Genomic DNA, 20,391 nt, shown 5'->3' on the forward strand with positions numbered 1-20,391 from the left:
TTATTAAGATATCATTATATTTTTGTCTATGAACATTTTATACTAAATGCAGAACTGAATGCATAACAACCATTAATAAAAACATCTCCTTATAGGAATTAAATAAATGTGTGGTTTGTTATTTCAAGGCTCAGTATCAGTTTGGTTATAATTGTAAAAAAGTTGTTTACAGTGGCAATGGAGCTTATTTAGACATTTAAAATTAAAATACAGTTGGCACTACAACTGCTCGACCATAACCTAGGAGACAGCCCAAAAGAAAGGCAAGCAATAAATATAATGCAAGATTTCCTCAATATTTTTTTTATTGTAAAAAATTATATATCCTGGCCCATTGCAATGGCCCCCCTACCCATAAAATAATTAACATATTGCTGTCTAACTTGACGGGCACTTTGGGGGGCCAAGCCAGTACGGACAGTATCCAGGCCCGTAAGGTTGGCTTCTATTTGTCCGGCCTCAGGCCCAACTGTGCCTATATAATTGGGAGAATGTTTGTTTAAAAAGTTGTGCAGAATGCAGCACGATAAAATGATAAAATTAAGTTTGTATTCCGCCAAATTAATGGCTGTTTGAAACAGGCGGAACCGGCTGGCCAGAATTCCAAACGCATTCTCAACCACTCTTCTAGCTCTGGCCAGCCGGTAATTAAAAACCCTCCTCTCCGGGGTGAGGGTTCTTTGGGGGAATGGCCTCATGAGGTGCTTGCTGAGAGCGAAGGCTTCATCGGCAATGAAGACAAAGGGGAGTCCTTCCACGTTATCCTCATCAGGTGGCAATCCCAGGCCACCACTCTGGAGACGCTGGCAGAACTCCGTCTGGGCAAATACTCCTCCATCCGACATCCGGCCATTCTTCCCCACGTCCACATATAAAAAATCATAGTGTGCCGACACCACCGCCATTAAAACAATACTGTGGAACCACTTATAATTAAAATAGTATGACCCCGAATGGGGTGGTGGCACAATGTGGACATGTTTCCCATCTATAGCCCCTCCACAATTGGGAAAGTCCCAACGGCTGGCAAAATGGGATGCCACAGTCTGCCATTCCTGTGGCGTTGAAGGAAACTGGGGAATCAAACAAGAAAACCAAAATCAATTAATTTGGAAGCTAACATTGCAAGAAAATTAGACAATTAAAAACATTATTCCCCAGCATCAGTATAACATTAAATAATTTAATTCTTCTGGAATAACTAATATGGAAAGGCACACTTATCAGATTGCTCACCCCCTCTGATGGAACATTGATTACATTTTAGGGGGTTGTGAAATCCCTAAAAAAGATTACTTTTAGGACACGCAGGAATTTAGGGACTAAAAAGGCTACAAGACTGCAGTTGTCGCACTCTGCAGGTGCAGTTGCTAACCAGCTTACAGTAAATGAGGTAATGTAAAAAGGCATTCATGTTGCAAGGAGTACACAATCACAGGCAAGGGCAATTAATGAAAACACTTTGAGGCTTGCATATGATTTGATGATGGAAATCAGCAGAGCTTCTGCTCATTTACTAAAGCACTGGAACAAATGCACTTGTAGAGTGCACATGCATTTTGCAAACTGCAACATATATTTGCTTTAGACAAATCAACACCACAGAACATTCAAGCAAATTTTAACGAGGGTGGGGGGGGGGTTGTGAAATCTAGATAATTGCTAATTAGCAGCACACTATTTGGAGTGAGTTTAGGTGGGGGGGTGGGGGGGTTGTGAAATCTAGATAATTGCTCATTAGCAGCACACTATTTGGAGTGAGTTTAGGTGGGGGGGTGGGGGGGTTGTGAAATCTAGATAATTGCTAATTAGCAGCACACTATTTGGAGTGAGTTTAGGTGGGGGTGGGTGGGGGGGTTGTGAAATCTAGATAATTGCTCATTAGCAGCACACTATTTGGAGTGAGTTTAGGTGGGGGTGGGTGGGGGGGTTGTGAAATCTAGATAATTGCTCATTAGCAGCACACTATTTGGAGTGAGTTTAGGTGGGGGGGTGGGGGGGTTGTGAAATCTAGATAATTGCTCATTAGCAGCACACTATTTGGAGTGAGTTTAGGTGGGGGTGGGTGGGGGGGTTGTGAAATCTAGATAATTGCTCATTAGCAGCACACTATTTGGAGTGAGTTTAGGTGGGGGGGTGGGGGGGTTGTGAAATCTAGATAATTGCTCATTAGCAGCACACTATTTGGAGTGAGTTTAGGTGGGGGGGTTGTGAAATCTAGATAATTGCTCATTAGCAGCACACTATTTGGAGTGAGTTTAGGTGGGGAGGGGGGTGGGGGGTTGTGAAATCTAGATAATTGCTCATTAGCAGCACACTATTTGGAGTGAGTTTAGGTGGGGGGGGTGGGGGAGTTGTGAAATCTAGATAATTGCTAATTATAAGCACACTAAATACACTCAAACAAAATACATTCAAAATGAGTAGACTAGGTGGATATGTTCCCATCACTTCATGCTGGGAAGGTTATTGAAGGAAAATATACATGCATGACAAAAAATAACAGGAAAAAATTCCAGCATGTGTGAGGATAAAAAGGGGACATTCACACTATATTGCAATGATGGTAAGTAGTGTTTGAAGCAAGAAATACATTACATTATCAAAGATTACATAAAAGAACATGTGATGCTAATAAAAGAAAAATATCTTACCTTAATATAGTCCTTCTGCAGGACCTGGATGATGGCAGAACAGGTCTCTGGGATAATGATCCCCAGAGCCTGGGGGGAGATGCCTGTCGAGAACTTAAGGTCCTGCAGGCTTCTCCCTGTGGCCAAATACCGCAAGGTAGCGACCAGCCTCTGCTCCGGAGTGATGGCTTGCCTCATGCAGGTATCCTGCCTGCTGATATAGGGGGTCAGCAAAGCCAACAAACGGTCAAAAACGGGGTCCGTCATCCGGAGAAAGTTCCTGAAATCCTCAGGATTATTCTCACGGATCTCACGGAGCAAAGGCATGTGACAGAACTGGTCACGCTGAAGCAACCAATTCTTGGTCCATGAACTCCTCCTCGCCCTGTTCATGGACTGGTCTTGGGCTGAAGAATAAACTACAGCACCAAGCACATACAATGCACGAGCTCTACGACGAGTACGTACAGGTAACATGGTTTCAAAACGGTCGGCTGGTCAGAACGCACTAAACAGAACGCACTGAAGAACAGCAAGGCCTGTGAAGAACGACCTGAAAATCAGGAACGAGCGGACAATAAAACAAAGGTTTCTCAATGCCAACTGACCAAACGCACTGAAAAGCAGATACAAACCTCACAAGCACAGACTGAACAACAGTTAAAACGAACTGAAAAATACGAGTCTCACAAGCGCGAATCGTCTCTCACCAAACTTCTACTAACACGAGATAAACACGAGATTAGCAGAAGGAGCCCAAAGGGTGTCGTACGGGCTATTGAACTTCCGTTTTATAGTCTCGTCGGACTTGGTGTACGTCACCGCGTACTAGGCTGTCGTACTTTTGTGTGGTCGTGTGTAGGCAAGTCCGTTCGTAAGAAAGTCTGCCGCAAGTCCGCCGAAGGTACGTCGGAAGTATGTCGGACAGGCTGTCGGACTTTTGTAGACGAAAAGTCCGACCGTGTGTACGCGGCATAACTTTCACAGACTGGCATGTTTTTATAAAATGTACAGTGGGGATGGAAAGTATTCAGACCCCCTTACATTTTTCACTCTTTGTTATATTGCAGCCATTTGCTAAAATAATTTAAGTTCATTTTTTTCCTCATTAATGTACACACAGCACCCCATATTTACAGAAAAACACAGAATGGTCCTAAGTATTCAGACCCTTTGCTCAGTATTTAGTAGAAGCCCCCTTTTGATCTAATACAGCCATGAGTCTTTTTGGGAAAAGATGCAACAAGTTTTTCACACCCGGATTTGAGGATCCTCTGCCATTTCTCCTTGCAGATCCTCTCCAGTTCTGTCAGGTTGGATTGTAAACGTTGGTGGACAGCCATTTTTAGGTCTCTCCAGAGATGCTCAATTGAGTTTAAGTCAGGGCTCTGGCTGGGCCATTCAAGAACAGTCAAGGAGTTGTTGTGAAGCCACTCCTTCATTATTTTAGCTGTGTGCTTAGGGTCATTGTCTTGTTGGAAGGTAAACCTTCGGCCCAATCTGAGTTCCTGAGCACTCTAGAGAAGGTTTTCATCCAGGATATCCCTGTACTTGGCCGCATTCATCTTTCCCTCGATTGCAACCAGTCGTCCTGTCCCTGCAGCTGAAAAACACCCCCACAGCATGATGCTGCCACCACCATGCTTCACTGTTGGGATGTATTGGACAGGTGATGAGCAGTGCCTGGTTTTCTCCACATGTACCACTTAGAATTAAGGCCAAAAAGTTCTATCTTGGTCTCATCAGACCAGAGAATCTTATTTCTCACCATCTTGGAGTCCTTCAGGTGTTTTTTAGCAAACTCCATGTTTTCATGTGTCTTGCACTGAGGAGAGGCTTCCGTCGGGCCACTTTGCCATAAGGCCCCGAATGGTGGAGAGCTGCAGCGATGGTTGACTTTCTACAACTTTCTCCCATCTCCCGACTGCATCTCTGGAGCTCAGCCACAGTGATCTTTGGGTTCTTCTTTACCTCTCTCACCAAGGCTCTTCTCCCCCGATAGCTTAGTTTGGCCGGACGGCCAGCTCTAGGAAAGGTTCTGGTCATCCTAAACATCTTCCATTTAAGGATTATGGAGGCCACTGTGCTCTTAGGAACCTTAAGTGCAGCAGAAATGTTTTTGTAACCATGGCCAGATCTGTGCCTTGCCACAATTCTGTCTCTGAGCTCTTCAGGCAGTTCCTTTGACCTCATGATTCTCACTTGCTCTGACATGCACTGTGAGCTGTAAGGTCTTATATAGGCAGGTGTGTGGCTTTCCTAATCAAGTCCAATCAGTATAATCAAACACAGCTGGACTCAAATGAAGGCGTAGAACCATCTCAAGGATGATCAGAAGAAATGGACAGCACCTGAATTAAATATATGAATGTCACAGCAAAGGTTCTGAATACTTAGGACCATGTGATATTTCAGTTTTTTTTTATAAATCTGCAAAAATGTCAACAATTTTGTGTTTTTCTGTCAATATGGGGTGCTGTGTGTACATTAATGAGGAAAAAAAAATAATTTAAATGATTTTAGCATTTGGCTGCAATATAACAAAGAGTGAAAAATTTAAGGGGCTCTGAATACTTTCTTTCCCCACTGTATATTGTTGTCTCTGTTGACTTAGAATAGTATTACAAATATACAAGTAGTTTTTACTCACCTGTGTGTATCTGTACAATCCGAGGATTTGGGAAATTGGAATTGTAGTAGATGAATGGTGATCTCCAATAACACCAGCCAGTTTGCCTTGTCCTTTACAAGAATAATTAGGAAATGTCCCATTTGGTCCAGATAAGATCTGCAGAACACTCTGTACACCCTTCCTGGGTTCCAAACATGAATCATATAGATGGAAGCCTAGAGTGATATTGGGTAAGATGTCATTTGCAGAAAGGAAAGTTAGGAGGTTCATGTAAAACTGCACAGAGGGGCTACAAAACAGTAAGTTATTAATTTCTGTATATATGTAATTTTTTTTTTAAATAGTCATACATGGGATCAGCTTAACATTACATACAGAGGGAAAACGGAAAATTGAATACTCACCTTTCCGTAATTTTCCTTTCCTGGTGCGCCCCCTACCAACCCACAGGACCACTTTAACTCTATAAAAAAGAGTTGCTCCCCTCAGTCAGTATTCTTGTAACTAGATCTCATAACGCTAAGGATCATTGAAGGGAGGGTGTACACTGCCATGGGCAGGCACCAGGAAAGGAAAATTACGGAAAGGTGAGTATTCAATTTTCCATTTTCCTGGTGCCTCCCATGGCAGCATACCCATGGTAAATAACTCGCTTACAGGAAGGGTACTGCAATAAAGAAATTTAATAAAACAAAAAAGCTACAGTACAGATGACTGCAAGGTCCTTTCCCCAAACTCTCGGGAAGTAAGGACTGCTGGGTTTACACTATAGTGGGACATGAACGTGCTGAAGGATGACCAGCTGGCCGCTCAACAAATTGTCTCAGGGGAGACCCGCGCCAAAGCTGCCCAGGAGGAGACTATTTCATGCGTTGAGTGCGCATTGACCGCATCTGGAACTGGAAAACCACTAGCCCGATATGCTCTTTGGATTAACCTTACAATCCAGCTTGCCAAGGTCGTCTTGGATGCCGCCATTCCCTTCCTGGCACCTTTTAAGATGATAAATAGCCATTGAACTGAACTGCTGCGTCAAATTTAGGTAGTGACTTAGTGATCTGGCTATATCCAACTCATGCAGTTTTGTGGAAGCTGGATCCTCCCTGAATGCTGAAGAACCCACTCTTGGTTTAGATGAAAGACTGAAGGTACTTTAGGGATGAATTGATGAATAGGCTGTAACACCACCCTGTCTGGGAAGAAGGTAATGTAGGGTTCTTGTAACCCTAATGCTTGGATCTCTGATACCCTGCAACCTGAAGTGATGGCGACTAGAAAGACTGCCTTCAGAGAAATATCCTCCAGGGTGCATTCTTCTGTGGAAGTAAACAGAGGTTTTGAAAGGACACTAAGCACAATAGTCAAATCCCATTTGGGGTATAGCGTCTTTCTGGGAGGCCTCAATCTAAGAACTGCTTTGAAGGAACGTTCCACAAGAGGGTCTAGTGCCCACCGGGTATCTGTTAGAGCTGAAAGAGCTGAAACCTGGACTTTAAGCGTGTTCAGGCCCAAACCTAAGTCCAATCCACTCTGTAAAAAGAGGAGTATGTTCTGGATTCTGAGGTTTAGAGGATGGAAATGTTTAGTCTCTGCCAACTCTGTAAACTTTCTCCAAACTCTATAGTATGTAGAATTCGTAGATGCTTTTCTGGCCTGCAGTAGTGTTTGAATGACATTATGCAAACATCCTAACTCACCCAACCTCTTCCGTGACAGAACTTGCCTTGAGACAGAAGGTTGTCTATGCCTGGAAGGGGAAGCGGTTTGCACAAGGCCATCTTGACTAGCAGAGTGAACCACTATCTCTTGGGCCAGTATGGAATCACTGCCAAAATTGTGATCGCCCCTGTTGTTAGGCGTTGGAGAAACCTCAGTATCAGTGGAGGTGGGGGGTATGCGTATGCCATCTGAAAGTTCCATGGTTGGGTTAGAGCATCCACCCCTGCTGACTTTGGAGATGGGGATGTATTTGCATTGAGCGGGGAGGCAAATAGGTCTATTTGGGGAGTGCCCCATTGCTAGCATATCCAGGAGAAGACCCTCGGATTCAGAGACCACGCGTTGTTGTGGCTGAAAGATATTGACAGCTGATCGGCTAACTGGTTCTCTGGCCCTGGAATATATGAGGCCCGTAGGTTGACTAGATTCCTCTTGGCCCATGTCAGAATGGGTGTCACTTCTTTCAGGAGGGACCTGCTGTGTGTTGCCCCTTGATTCTGAACATAGGCTACTGCCGCTTTGTTGTCCATCTGGAGAAGGATGGATTTTCCCCTGAGGAAGGTGGTCAGAGACAAGATTGCTAACCAAGCTGCCCTTAGCTCCAAGGTGTTTGATACTACCTCTGTTGCATTAAATTGCCATCTGCCCTGTACCAACTGATCTTGGTAATGTGCCCCCCATCCTAACTAACTTGCGTCTGTCGTCAGAACAGTCCATGGAATGGGGCCAAGGGGACAGTGAAGCAGAAGGTTGGATGGCCTTGTCCACCACCAAAGGCTGGATTTCATTGCAGACATAATTAATATCCTCTGATCTAGGCTATTTTTCTTTCACTGTGATAAAAAGCCCACATGGAAAGTCCGTAGATGCCATCTGGCCCATTTCACCATAGGTATGCATGAAGAGAGGGAACCGAGCAGGCTCAGACAGTCTGACGCTGACATGGAATGGCTCGCTAGTGCCCTTTTCACCTTCCATATCAATGACGGGATCTTTTCTGCAAGGACTAAAACTGCTCTTCCTGGAGTGTTGAAGAATGCTCCTAGGTAAGTTATCTCCTGTGTGGACGTAAGTTGACTTTTGGCGTAGTTGATTAGCCAACCAAACTTTATCAGTTTGTCTAGGACCAATTGTACGTGTATCACCAAGGTCTGTCTGTGCTGGGATAGAAATAGAATATCGTCCGTGTAGTACTCGAATCCCCTTCTCTCGAAGAGGAGCCAAGATCGCTACTAGCACTTTGGTAAAAGTCCTGGGCGCTGTTGAAATCCCGAAGGGAAGGCATTGGAACTGAAGATGTAAGTCGCCGATTCTGAACCGAAGAAAAGGTTGAAACTGAAGCGGATAGGTATGTGAAAATATGCATCCTGAAGGTCTATGGACGCCATCCAATCTCCTGGCTGAATGGATAGAATAAATGTGTTTAAGGACTCCATCTTGAAATGTTCCACACGGATATGCCTGTTCAGTCTCTTCAGGTCTAGCACCGGCCTCCAATCCCCCGATTTTTTAGGGACCAAGAAGACCGGGGAATAAAAGCCTAATGCCCCGTACACACGGTCGGATTTTCCGATGGAAAATGTCCATTCGGAGCGTGTTGTCGGATATTCCGACCGTGTGTGGGCTCCATCGGACATTTTCCATCGGATTTTCCGATACACAAAGTTTGAGAGCAGGAGATAAAATTTTCCGACAACAAAATCCGATCGCGTCAATTCTGACCGTGTGTGGCCTGTTCCGACACACAAAGTGCCACGCATGTTCCGAAGAAATTTCGACACAGAACAGCTCGGTCAGATAAAATTAGCATTCGCAATGGATACAGCACTTTCATCACGCTGTAATGTTAAAAATGGTTTAATACAGCGCACTCTCTTCTTCTTTATAATGTGACAAGAATTAAGTAGTTTTGCTGCTCATATTCACACACACTTCTCACAAACTTATTTTTGTGTTTTTTTCCTTGGGATTCCCGGAATATATTGTTATTTGTCACATCTGACAGAATTTTTTTTTTTTGTGATTTCAAGCCATTTTTGGTTTAGATTTTCTGTTTGTATTTTTTCCAAGGCTGATCTTTGTTTAATGTTATTTTTAGTTTTACTCCAGACTTTTTTTGTGTGTGTTTTGTGTGTCAAGTTACCACAACACCATTGATATATTTTATTATTTAATCTCAAGGAGATAGTTTGTTGTTGGTGTCCCTTGTTAATTTCACATTGTATTTTTGAAATGTACCTGAATCCTCACAAACCAACTGTCCTTTTTGAAGTAAAACACACATAGGCAAGTATAATTCAAAAACAAAAATCCTTTATTATGGGCTCAGAACCAAACAAAGAGGGAGGTAACACTGGATAAACAGGAGAAATTAGCGAAGCCTGGGACCCCCAGGGCAGACATCAATTCTTGGACATCAAAATTGGTGGCCTGAGGAGTCCATATGTAAGGGAGAGCAGTCTGATCCAGAAGTCCCAGAGATCCGGAAAGCAGCAGATGACATCTGTGTCCCCAGGCTGTGGTACCACAAGAGGCTGCATCTTTTGGCCGACCTGACTGGATCCAGGGTCCTCACTTTCTGGACTTCTTTCCACGCTTCATTGCGGGCTGTGGCTGTGCTGTTGGAGATGTGGCAGGAGGAGGAGTAGGACCTGGAGGAGGAGGAGGACTGGGAGGACCTGGAGGAGAAGGAGGAGGAGGAGGAGGACCTGCAGGAGGAGGACCATCTGTGAGTTCGCAAAGGTGTGTCTGAGATGTAATTTGGCCCCTCATACCTTTATTAAGAGCCTCCAATATGAGCGACTCACGCATGAGTTGTTGTCCCTCCTCCATCCTCTGCATTTTAGAGGCAATGATGGCAGCAATGTCCTCCTCCACGGTGTGTGGTGCTCCCAGGGCCTCTGTAGCCCTCCAAAAGAGGCCTATGGCAGCCTCCTCTAGGGCACTCCTCCTCCTGCCACTTTCTCTTTCCAGGTGTTGTAGAGGGACCGACATATCAGGCAGGTGGCTCCGCCCAGCCACCTCCTGGCTGAGACTTCCCTGTGTATGAAAAAGGGACATGGCTTTAGTTTTTGCATCATCAATCACAATCAGAAATTAGTACTCCAAACTAACATCTAGTTAACATCATTGATTGGACAACCAGCAATATTTAGAGGAATGCTATACCTGGTTCAATCTGGGCTCCTCCACATGTTGTTGCCTGGAAGGCCCAGGTTGGGCATCAGAAGCCTCAACTGGAGGGGAAGGAAGTGTGGAAGGAAGACTGGAGAGTGATGACCCGGGTTCAGTCTGACCTGCCAGAAAATGCAGCCTGTCATAGTACCACATCCTGGGGACATAGATGTCATCTGCTGCTCCAGATCTCTGCGAATCCTGGACTTTCTGGTGCTCCCTTACATATGTGCTCCTCAGGCCACCAATTAGGATCTTCAAATATGTGATGTCTGCCGTGGGGATCACCTGCTTCACAATTTCCAACAAATGATCCAGTGCTGCCTTCCTCTTTGTTTGGTTCCTGTAATGTGGGTGCTTGATCTCCCACAGACATGGCAGCTCCCTTAACATATCAATGAATATTGACATGAAGTCATTCTCTTTAAATAAGATATCCATGTTCACTGCAAGACACAACACAAGACAAAGCCTAATGTCAGACAAAACTCTCCTAATCTTGTTACAATATAGGCCTCAATCTAGAAGCAGTATAGGCACAAGTTTGTCTGATACCTTCATTCTTACGATCGGCGCGTCCAATGCTCCTTCGTCCGCTCACAGATCGTACGTACTACGCACGCGTGTTACGCTTTATACACACTGCGCATGCATGTAACTCCACCCGCCCCTGATGTTCTTTCTAGTCTATTCCCTGCCCCTTTTCATTCGGCGCAGTGGGTGAAGAGCACGTGGCAGAGTCAGAGCAGGTGCGTGCTAATTATAGCAACGAGGAGGAGGAGGAGGAAAGCCCGGATCCGGACACGTCCCGATCCAGAAGGAAACGATTTAAGGCCACAAATATGTCCTTTGGGGAGATGTTGGAGATGGTGGACATCATGAAGAAGGCTGACTATGACGGGAAGTATGGGCCTTACCCCAACCCCAATATCAGAAAGGCCAAGATCATGGCAAAAGTGGTCAAGAGTCTGCACAGGAATTTCGGGGTACGACGATTGAAAGATCAGCTCAGGAAGCGGTGGTCGGACCTAAAATTAAGAGAGCCCGAGCAGTACCGAAAGATCCGGAGAGTGCTGCAAAAAAGTAACTAGTTGTGCTGTGTTCCTATTCTTTTTGTCTTTATTACGTTCGTGCTGCTCCATATGCTTATCTTAATTGTACAGTTTAAAATGTCAATTTTAATGTTCATGGGCCCATTATTCGTTTGTATCCAACATTTTTTTTTTCACCCTCTAAAACAACATTGTTTAGGCCATATGCATTTGCCAACATTTTTTAGGGCCTACTTGGATGCAAAATATTTGATTGTGTAGATGGGTTTGTTACTAGAATGAAATGCAAACTAGATTCTGCGTAAGGAGAGGACACTGAGAAGCTGTTTTCACATCTGGACACTGGAGCACTAGTGTGGGACACAAGAACACCATTTTTATTAGGGGGGGCACACAGGTGCTACAGTGTATACTATAGGGGGGTCTCCATCTGTGAAGCTTGTACTAAACAGGTAAAGTATTGCAGGTTGACAAAGGACAATAAAAAAACGACATCTTGGAACTCTGCTAAAATAGACAATTGTACCCCACTTCCAAGCAATGTTTCCTATTTATAGTTCTGCCATCAAATCACTGTGTGCTAAGTATACCATTTTTGTTTTACATAGGGGAGAAAAGACTCGGAGGACACCCCTCATCCAAGGAGACCAGAGACCCCCCACCTGTGGAAGAAGGTGAAATACCCCCAACCCAAGTGGAGCAGGAGGAGGAAGAAGATGTGGTTGAAATTGCCACCACAACAGGTGAGTGTCTGCGACCACAGACTCGGGTAAGAGATGGATGCTGGCAGATTTTTGATACCTGTTTTTGTTTGGTTTCTCTCTTTTTAGGTGATCCTTTCACATCAGAAAGTGCCCAGATGCTGATTGGGGAGATTATGGGGTGTAATTTAGAATTGGAGAACATCAAGACAAAAATCAATGATGTGATTAAAAAAAATAATAACATCATTGTTTTTTTGGGGCGAATTTAATACCCCACAAAATCACTTTTGTTTTTGTGTGGTACAATGTTTAAAATGTTTTTGCAATGTTTCGAAAAGCCAAATTTGGAGGATACACACAGTGTGCCAACATGTGCTATCTGCCATCATGGGAGATCAATGGACGCGTTTTGGGGGTGCAAACCCTTCCTCAATAATAAAGTAGCTGTGAGGAAGGGGTTACACCACCAAAACACGTCCCTTGATCCCCCGTGATGGCAACTAGCACATGTTGACATTCGTAAATTGGTGTGCCTCTTCCAAATTTGGCTTTTCATGGGGTGATTTCACCCCATCTGAATGCAATATCAAACACAGTTCCTAAATACTGATGTCTGATATTGCGTTCAAGTTTTACCATATTTGTAAGTTCAAGTTTTTTGTCTTTCTTGTTGGTTTTACACAGGCCTGTTTTATCGTAAATGGACATTTCTATTTTTGATAATGCCACCCCTAAAATTGTTATACAACAAACATGTTGGTTTGTTTTAAAAACCTTTTCTAAATGCACATGTGATTGTGCAGGTATTAAAAAGTTTGTTAATCAAGAATGTGTGGTTTATTGTCTCAACGCTACAACACTTTTGTCAGGATGTAATAGCTGTTTTCGGATAAAATGGTAGTTATTTCCAAATGCACTACAAGAGCATTTTCATTGCAGTTTCAAGAGCACTTGTAGTATAAAAAGTGTATACGCCTTTAGTAAATAACAGCCAACAGCTCTTTGTATAAGGTTACACAATCACGCCATTTTCCGGACTCCCCACATTGCTGTCAGGCTCAGCTAAAACAAACACAAGCAGTAAATGTCCACAACGTTTTTTTTTTTTTGCTTTTTTATTTGAAAAAGGCTTCACAAATTTGCAGGCATATTGATGGCCCCCCTACCCGCAAAGAACTCCAGGTATCGTAACCGGACATCACGGGCACTCAGGGAGGGAAAGCCAGGACGGCCGCTTTCAAGCGCCGTCAGTGTGGTTTCAGGGATCACTCCGGCCTCAGACCCAACTGAGCCAGCATAGTTGGCCGAATGTTTCCGTAAAAAGTTATGGAGAATACAGCACGCCATGATTATATGATTAAGTTTATACTCCGTCATATGGATAGGTGTCAGAAATAGGTGGAACCGGCTGGCCAGGATTCCAAATGTGTTCTCCACCACTCTTCGGGCTCTGGCCAGCCGGTAATTAAAAACCCTCTGTTCCGGGGTGAGGGTCCTCATCGGGAATGGCCGCATAAGATGGTCCCCCAGCGCAAATGCTTCATCAGCAATGAACACAAATGGGAGTCCTTCCACATTGTCTTCTGGAGCTGGCAAGTCCAAGCTGCTATTCTGGAGATGCCTGTAGAACTCCGTCTGGGCGATGACTTCACCATCGGACATCTGGCCATTCTTCCCCACGTCCACATACAAGAAGTCGTAATTAGCCGACACCACCGCCAACATCACAATACTATTGAAACCTTATAGTTGAAATAGTACGACCCCGAGTTGGGTGGTGGGATGATGTGGACGTGTTTCCCATCAATTGCCCTTCGCAGTTAGGAAAGTCCCACCGCTGGGCAAAGTGGGAGGCCACAGTCTGCCATTCCTGTGGCGTGGAAGGAAACTGTTGAGGCAAAAAAATAAATATTAATATTTTTGCTCAGAAACATGGCAAGCAGATTAGGCACAAACATTCTGGGGCAACCTCCAGATAGCATTTATTAAGGGAAATTTAACAACACCAAAGTATAGGGTACACCTATCATATTCCCCCTCCCCCCTCTCATGGGCCATTTCTAACATTATAGGGGGGGGGAATCGTGGACAGGTAACCCTCTTCACTTCATTGAGAGATGAATGGCTAAATACAGGGTATTACTTGGAACAGCCCCTCCTTAGTTACACTATTGGCAGCCCACTGGACAGGTAAGAAGTGTCATAATACAAAGATATAAATACACACTGGACAAATTTGAGCACATTTGGACATTCTGCTATTACCTATCAAGATAATAATAGGATCTAAAAAGTTTAAACACTACCATTGGAAAGTATTTAGGCAGGCCCTTGCACTACATGCTTTGGGGAATTCATCCATAAATCTGACCACAAAAGAGATGGGTATAGTGTGTATGGGTTTGGCAAAGTCAGCAGATAGATGATTGAGGATAGATAGAGAATTGGGATCAGCTGACTTAGCAGTTGGGGGGAGGGAGGGTTACTAAAAATGATTTGGGGACACTACAAAAAAAAACCTCTGGCACTCTGCCTCAATTTAAAGCACAAATAAAATTTCTAAACATTTTAGGGGGTGTTTGGGGTAAAGCACTACTATGGAGCTGATAATATACATTGTTAAGTGACTACATTAGGTGAATATAGGGCCCATAGAGCATGCTGGGGAGGTAAGTGAAGGCAAATATGTATGAAGGACCTACAAAATTAATTAAATAAAAATCCAGCATGCATGAGGACAAAGGGGACATTCACAGCATATTCCAATCATGGTAATTAGGGAATGAGGAAAGAAATACAAGATATTATCAAACATTAAATACAATAAAATGTGATATTAAAGGATACAAATCTTACCTTCATATACTCCTTCTGCAGGACCTGGATGATGGCAGAACAGGTCTCTGGGATAATGATACCCAGAGCCTGGGGGGAGATGCCTGTCGAGAACTTGAGGTCCTGCAGGCTTCTCCCCGTCGCCAAGTAACGCAGGGTAGCGATCAGCCTCTGCTCCGCCGTGATGGCTTGCCTCATGCAGGTATCCTGCCTGCTGATATAGGGGGTCAGCGAAGCCAGCAGATGGTGAAATACGGGGTCCGTCATCCTCAGAAAGTTCCTGAAATCATCAAGATTATTCTCACGGATCTCACGGAGCAAAGGCATATGACAGAACTGGTCACGCTGAAGCAACCAATTCTTGGTCCATGAACTCCTCCCCACCCTGTTCATGGACTGGACTTGTGTCAAGGTCAGGACCCCAGCACCAAGCCCCCACACAGCACGAACTCTACGATGAGTACGTATACGCAACATGGCTAGAAAACGGTCGGCTGCTCAGAACGAAGTAACAGAACGCACTGAAGAACAGCAAGGCCTGTGAAGAGCGACCTCAAAAACAGCAACGAGTGGACAAGATCGCACAGAAAACTCCAATACGAACTGACTGCACGCACTGAAGAGCAGATACAAACCCACAAGCACAAACTGAACGGCAGAAAACGATCTGAAAGCCACGAATCTGAAAAAGTGCGAATCGTCTCTCACCAAACTTTTACTAACACGAGATTAGCAAAAGGAGCCCAAAGGGTGCCGCGCTTGGTTCTGAACTGGCCTTTTCTAGTCTCGTCGTACGTGCTTGACTTCACCGCGTTCTTGGCGATCGGAAATTCCAACAACTTTGTGCGACCGTGTGTACGCAAAACAAGTTTGACCCAACATCCGTCAGAAAAAATCCTAGGATTTTGTTGTCGGAATGTCCGATCAATGTCCGACCGTGTGTACGGGGCATTAGCGTTTCTCCGAGTCTGGAACTGGTACCACTGCCTGCTGGAGAACAAGCATTTTGACATATTGAAGAAGGGCCTCCTTCTTCTCTTTGGAGGTTGAAATCTTGATGGACTGAAAGGAATAGAGGGGAGGCTGATTTTGAATCTCCAGGAGCGACCTTGACAGACCGTGGACACTGCCCACTGGTCTACACAACTTCCACCCAAACTGGGGCAAGCGCCTTTAGACGGGCTCCCACCGGACTGGTTTGGGTTGGGAGGGCATCAAAAGGACTTCTGGCTCTCAACCGTGGATGTAGAGGCTTTTGGTTTTGCCGATGTCAGAAAGGTAGCTTGTGAACCTTTCCAGCCTCTTCTGTATTCCCTTCCTGGGCGTTAGGATCTGGAATCCTTCCCTCTTAGCTGGCCCGCTGGGCGACTTGCAAACCTCTTCCTCCTGCTTCTGTCCTGGGGGATTAAACCACTTTTCCCCCCTGTGACTCTGGTAATTGCCGTATCCATTTTTTCGCCAAACAGGGCTTTTCCATCGTATGGAATACGACACCATGATTGATTAGACGTTGGGTTGGCCAACCATAGTTTTAGCCACAACGCTCTTCTGGCCGTGATGGAATACAGCATGGCCCTGGAAGAACATTTTAAGACATCAATAGCCTCTTCTGCTATGAAATCTGAGGCCAGCTTTAATACATCCAGTGCCTTAATGATTTCTTCTGAGCCCACCCCTTGTCTGAGGGCTGTTTCCAGGTTATTTGACCATACTCTGGTGGCCCTTGAGATTGAGGTCAGATCTACCATCGGTTTGCATGCTCCTCCAGCCGCCTGATAAGTCTTTTTCAGGTCTGAGTCAATCCTTCAGTCAAGGACATCTTTAAAGGAGACTGCTTCTTCTAGTGGTAAGGTCAAATTTCTAGCCAACCTCATAACTGAGGCGTCCACAGTTGGTACAGTATCAAAAAGCTGCGCGTCTGCTTCTGCCAGTGAATATAACTTATGAAAACGATTATACGCAATAGGTCTTCTGTCTACCTTCTGCCATTCGTCTGTTACCACCTCCTTGATTTCTTCCATCAAGGGAAAGGTTGATAACTTCTTTTTCAGATGTGGGAAATATTTCTTTGTTTTAGAAGGTGGCTCCGGATTCTCCTCCCACTGAATTGCATCCTTGACCGCGGTTATGAAAGGCTCAACTAGAGGGAAGTCAAAAGCTGAGATATTGTCATCCACCCCTCCCGCCTTGTCTTCAGAATTCACCTCTGCATCCGAATGAGGAGTGGGCGCACTTATTGCTGCTTCGGCCAAGGGTGGGTTAACTTGGTCTTGGGAGAGGGCCAACTCCCTGATTGAATCCTTGATCAGGCTCTTAATTGATTCCAGGGACTACTGCTTGTCTTTCTCCTTGTCCCCTGTAGCCTCTAGTAGACACTTCTCGCATGCCAATTTTTCCGGCAACGCTTGTCTTCTACATACCCAACAGGTCTTCTCTCTTGGATACACTGGTCTGTGGGATTTGTGTCTGCTAGGTGAATGTTGGGGTGACCTCTGGTCACTGCAGGAGGCATGAGCTGAGGATGAATGAGAGTGCCCCGAGCTCCTATGACCTTTTGATCTCCTATCTGAGGAGCCTCGGTGGGATGATCTGCAGGATGATCCCCGGTGCGAGCTGTAGAAACAAAAAATATGTTCTAATTTGCCCGTAGTGCTCTTTATTTTTTTTTTAAAACCTACCTGATTGTTGCAGCCCTTACCTAGTGGTATGATGAGGATCTTTTTGTTGCGGTATCACATTACTAGGGGCAGCTGGAAACCAAGAAAAAGAAAAAGGATAGATTTTTTTTTTAAATATATATAACTACATATATATATATATATATATATATACACTCATTTATATATATATATATATATATATATATATATATATATATATATATATATATATATATGTATATATACACATACATGCATATAAACACATGTACCCATATTCAAGCCCCTAAATACCTTGGCCAGGCTCCATTGTCTTTGCAAAAGTAGGGAATACACTTAGGGAGATGTCTTCACCTTGATAGCTGGCTATGTAATAAATCCCAGGCTCTCCATTTATGCTGAGAGCGCTTTGGGAGTACCAAGATGGCCACCGACGGCTTAAGTTCACTACTGCGCATGCGCTGTATCGTCACATGATGTCACGCTCTGACTACGCCCCCCCTGCCGGGTAAAACAGAGCAGGTTGGCGCGCGTGAAGTGCCGCACACTGCTACAGGAGGAGGGGGGGACATTATTCATGAAGGAACGCTGAAAGGCAGGTAACAGCCTGCTCACACAAGGATATGAGGCATGCCATCAGGGAAGAGCATAGAGGAAAGGGATAGGCTCCTGTTAATCTTCCAATATGGGCTCAAAAAAAGATCCACAGAAATAAACGGCCTCCCATACTTATCTGACGCATTTAGCAGCCCAAGCAATGGGACTCCATACTGCAGGAGAGCATGAACCTGCAACGGTTACACCATAAAGCGGTGAGGTAAGGCTGATAATGATCCTGCTGGTATGAGGACAAAGTAAAGAATACTGACTGAGGGGAGCAATTCTTTTTTATAGAGTTAAAGTGGTCCTGTGGGTTGGTAGGGGGCAGAGCAACCAACCATGGGTAAGCTGCCATGGGAGGCACCAGGAAAGACTTTTAGGCAATGCTTCCTGGGGGATATATAAAACAGCAGAAACAATGTTGAGGTAATAGTAAGTTTTACACAGCATGTCTGTAAGTTAAAGTCTCGCCACAAGGTGTTTAAACCAATCATGTAGCCTTTTTAGATTCAGAATACCTACTTGTTGTCTGTTTTAGTATATTCTGCACAGGTCTAGCATATTCTGCACAGGTCTGGCACAGGTCTGGCAGGTGGTTATGAGCCAGACTGCCCTGGGTTCAGTTCAGCAGGAGTTCATTGAACTTTGCTGAAAACCAATTAAATAAAAAATTCTCATTGTCTGTGCTAATAAGCAAAGGGGTGTCAAAAAGGGGTGGGCATTGCCTTGGGGAACATGTACCAATGCAAAAAAAAGAAGAATCAATTGGGCCCGGACTAGTGATTTTTTGCAATGCTTAAAGTGAAACACTTTAAAAGGGAAGTCTGATGCCGCGTACACACGGTCGGACTTTCCGGCATACTTGGTCCGGCGGACCAGAGTGTGCCGGACAATCCGCCCGTGTGTAGGCGCCGGCGGACTTTTCCGGCGGACTTTTTCCCAAAAGCCCGCCGGACCTAGATTTGAAGAAAGTTCTAAATCTTTCCGCCGGACTCAGTTTCGGGCGGAAAGTCCGCTTGTGTGCGTGCTGGTCCGACGGAAAGCCCGCTCGTGTGTATGCTGGTCCGACGGACCAGATACGACACGAGGGCAGGGTATTGCATCTCGCGCTCGCTGCAATAGGAAAAACACATTTTCCTATTGCGGCGAGCGCGTGGCATACCAGGCCCTTAGGTCTGGTATGGATTATAAAGGGAAGCCCCTACGCCGAAAAAATGGCGTGGGGTCCCCCCTAAAATCCATACCAGACCCCGATCCGAGCACGCAGCCTGGCCGGTCAGGAAAGGGGGTGGGGACGAGCGAGCGCCCCCCCTCCTGAACCGTACCAGGCCGCATGCCCTCAACATGGGGGGTGGGTGCTTTGGGGGAGGGGGGCGCCCGCGGGGCCCCCCCCACCCCAAAGCACCTTGTCCCCATGTTGATGAGGACAAGGGCCTCTTCCCGACAACCCTGGCCGTTGGTTGTCGGGGTCTGCGGGCGGGGGGCTTATCGGAATCTGGGAGCCCCCTTTAATAAGGGGGCCCCCAGATCCCGGCCCCCCACCCTATGTGAATGAGTATGGGGTACATGGTACCCCTACCCATTCACCTAGGGAAAAAGTGTAAGTAATAAAACACACTACACAGGTTTTTAAAATATTTTATTAAACAGCTCCGGGGGGATCTTCCTCCGGCTTCGGGGGTCTTCTTCCGGCTTCGGGGGTCCCTCCGCTTCATCTTTTCCCGGCGTCCGGTTGGTTCTTCTCCCGGTGTTCCAGTTCTTCGGCCGGCTCCTCTGCTGTCTTCAGGTAGCTCTCTTGCCAGCAGAGGTCCGGACTTCTGGGCTTCTGGGCTTCTGGGCTTCTTCTCTTCTCTTCTCTTCTCCAGATGTTGACACGACGCTCTCTCCGGCTGGACTGCTCTCCGAGGGCTGCATTGTGACTTATATAGGCGGAGACCCCGCCCCCTTTTGATGTCACAGTCCCTGGGCATGCTGGGACTGTGACGTTTAAAGGGGGCTCCCAGATTCCGATAAGCCCCCCGCCCGCAGACCCCGACAACCAACGGCCAGGGTTGTCGGGAAGAGGCCCTTGTCCTCATCAACATGGGGACAAGGTGCTTTGGGGTGGGGGGGCCCCGCGGGCGCCCCCCTCCCCCAAAGCACCCACCCCCCATGTTGAGGGCATGCGGCCTGGTACGGTTCAGGAGGGGGGGGCGCTCGCTCGTCCCCACCCCCTTTCCTGACCGGCCAGGCTGCGTGCTCGGATCAGGGTCTGGTATGGATTTTAGGGGGGACCCCACGCCGTTTTTCCGGCGTAGGGGCTTCCCTTTATAATCCATACCAGACCTAAGGGCCTGGTATGCCTCGCAACGGGGCTCGCAAGGTGTCATTCTCGCCGATAAA

General features: G+C 45.8%; 1 protein-coding gene across 1 annotated transcript in view; it reads right to left on the bottom strand.

Moving 5' to 3' along the window:
* LOC141129958 (vomeronasal type-2 receptor 26-like) overlaps window positions 1-20,391 on the bottom strand; it is a 239,840-nt gene that overhangs the window by 112,091 nt on the left and 107,358 nt on the right. The window contains exon 2 of the mRNA XM_073618127.1: window positions 5,284-5,554. Within this exon, the coding sequence (XP_073474228.1) occupies window positions 5,284-5,554 (271 nt within the window). The remainder of the gene's footprint in view (window positions 1-5,283; window positions 5,555-20,391) is intronic.

This window comes from Aquarana catesbeiana, linkage group LG01, assembly GCF_042186555.1.
Source record: "Aquarana catesbeiana isolate 2022-GZ linkage group LG01, ASM4218655v1, whole genome shotgun sequence".
In the NCBI taxonomy this organism is placed as follows: Eukaryota; Metazoa; Chordata; class Amphibia; order Anura; family Ranidae; genus Aquarana; species Aquarana catesbeiana.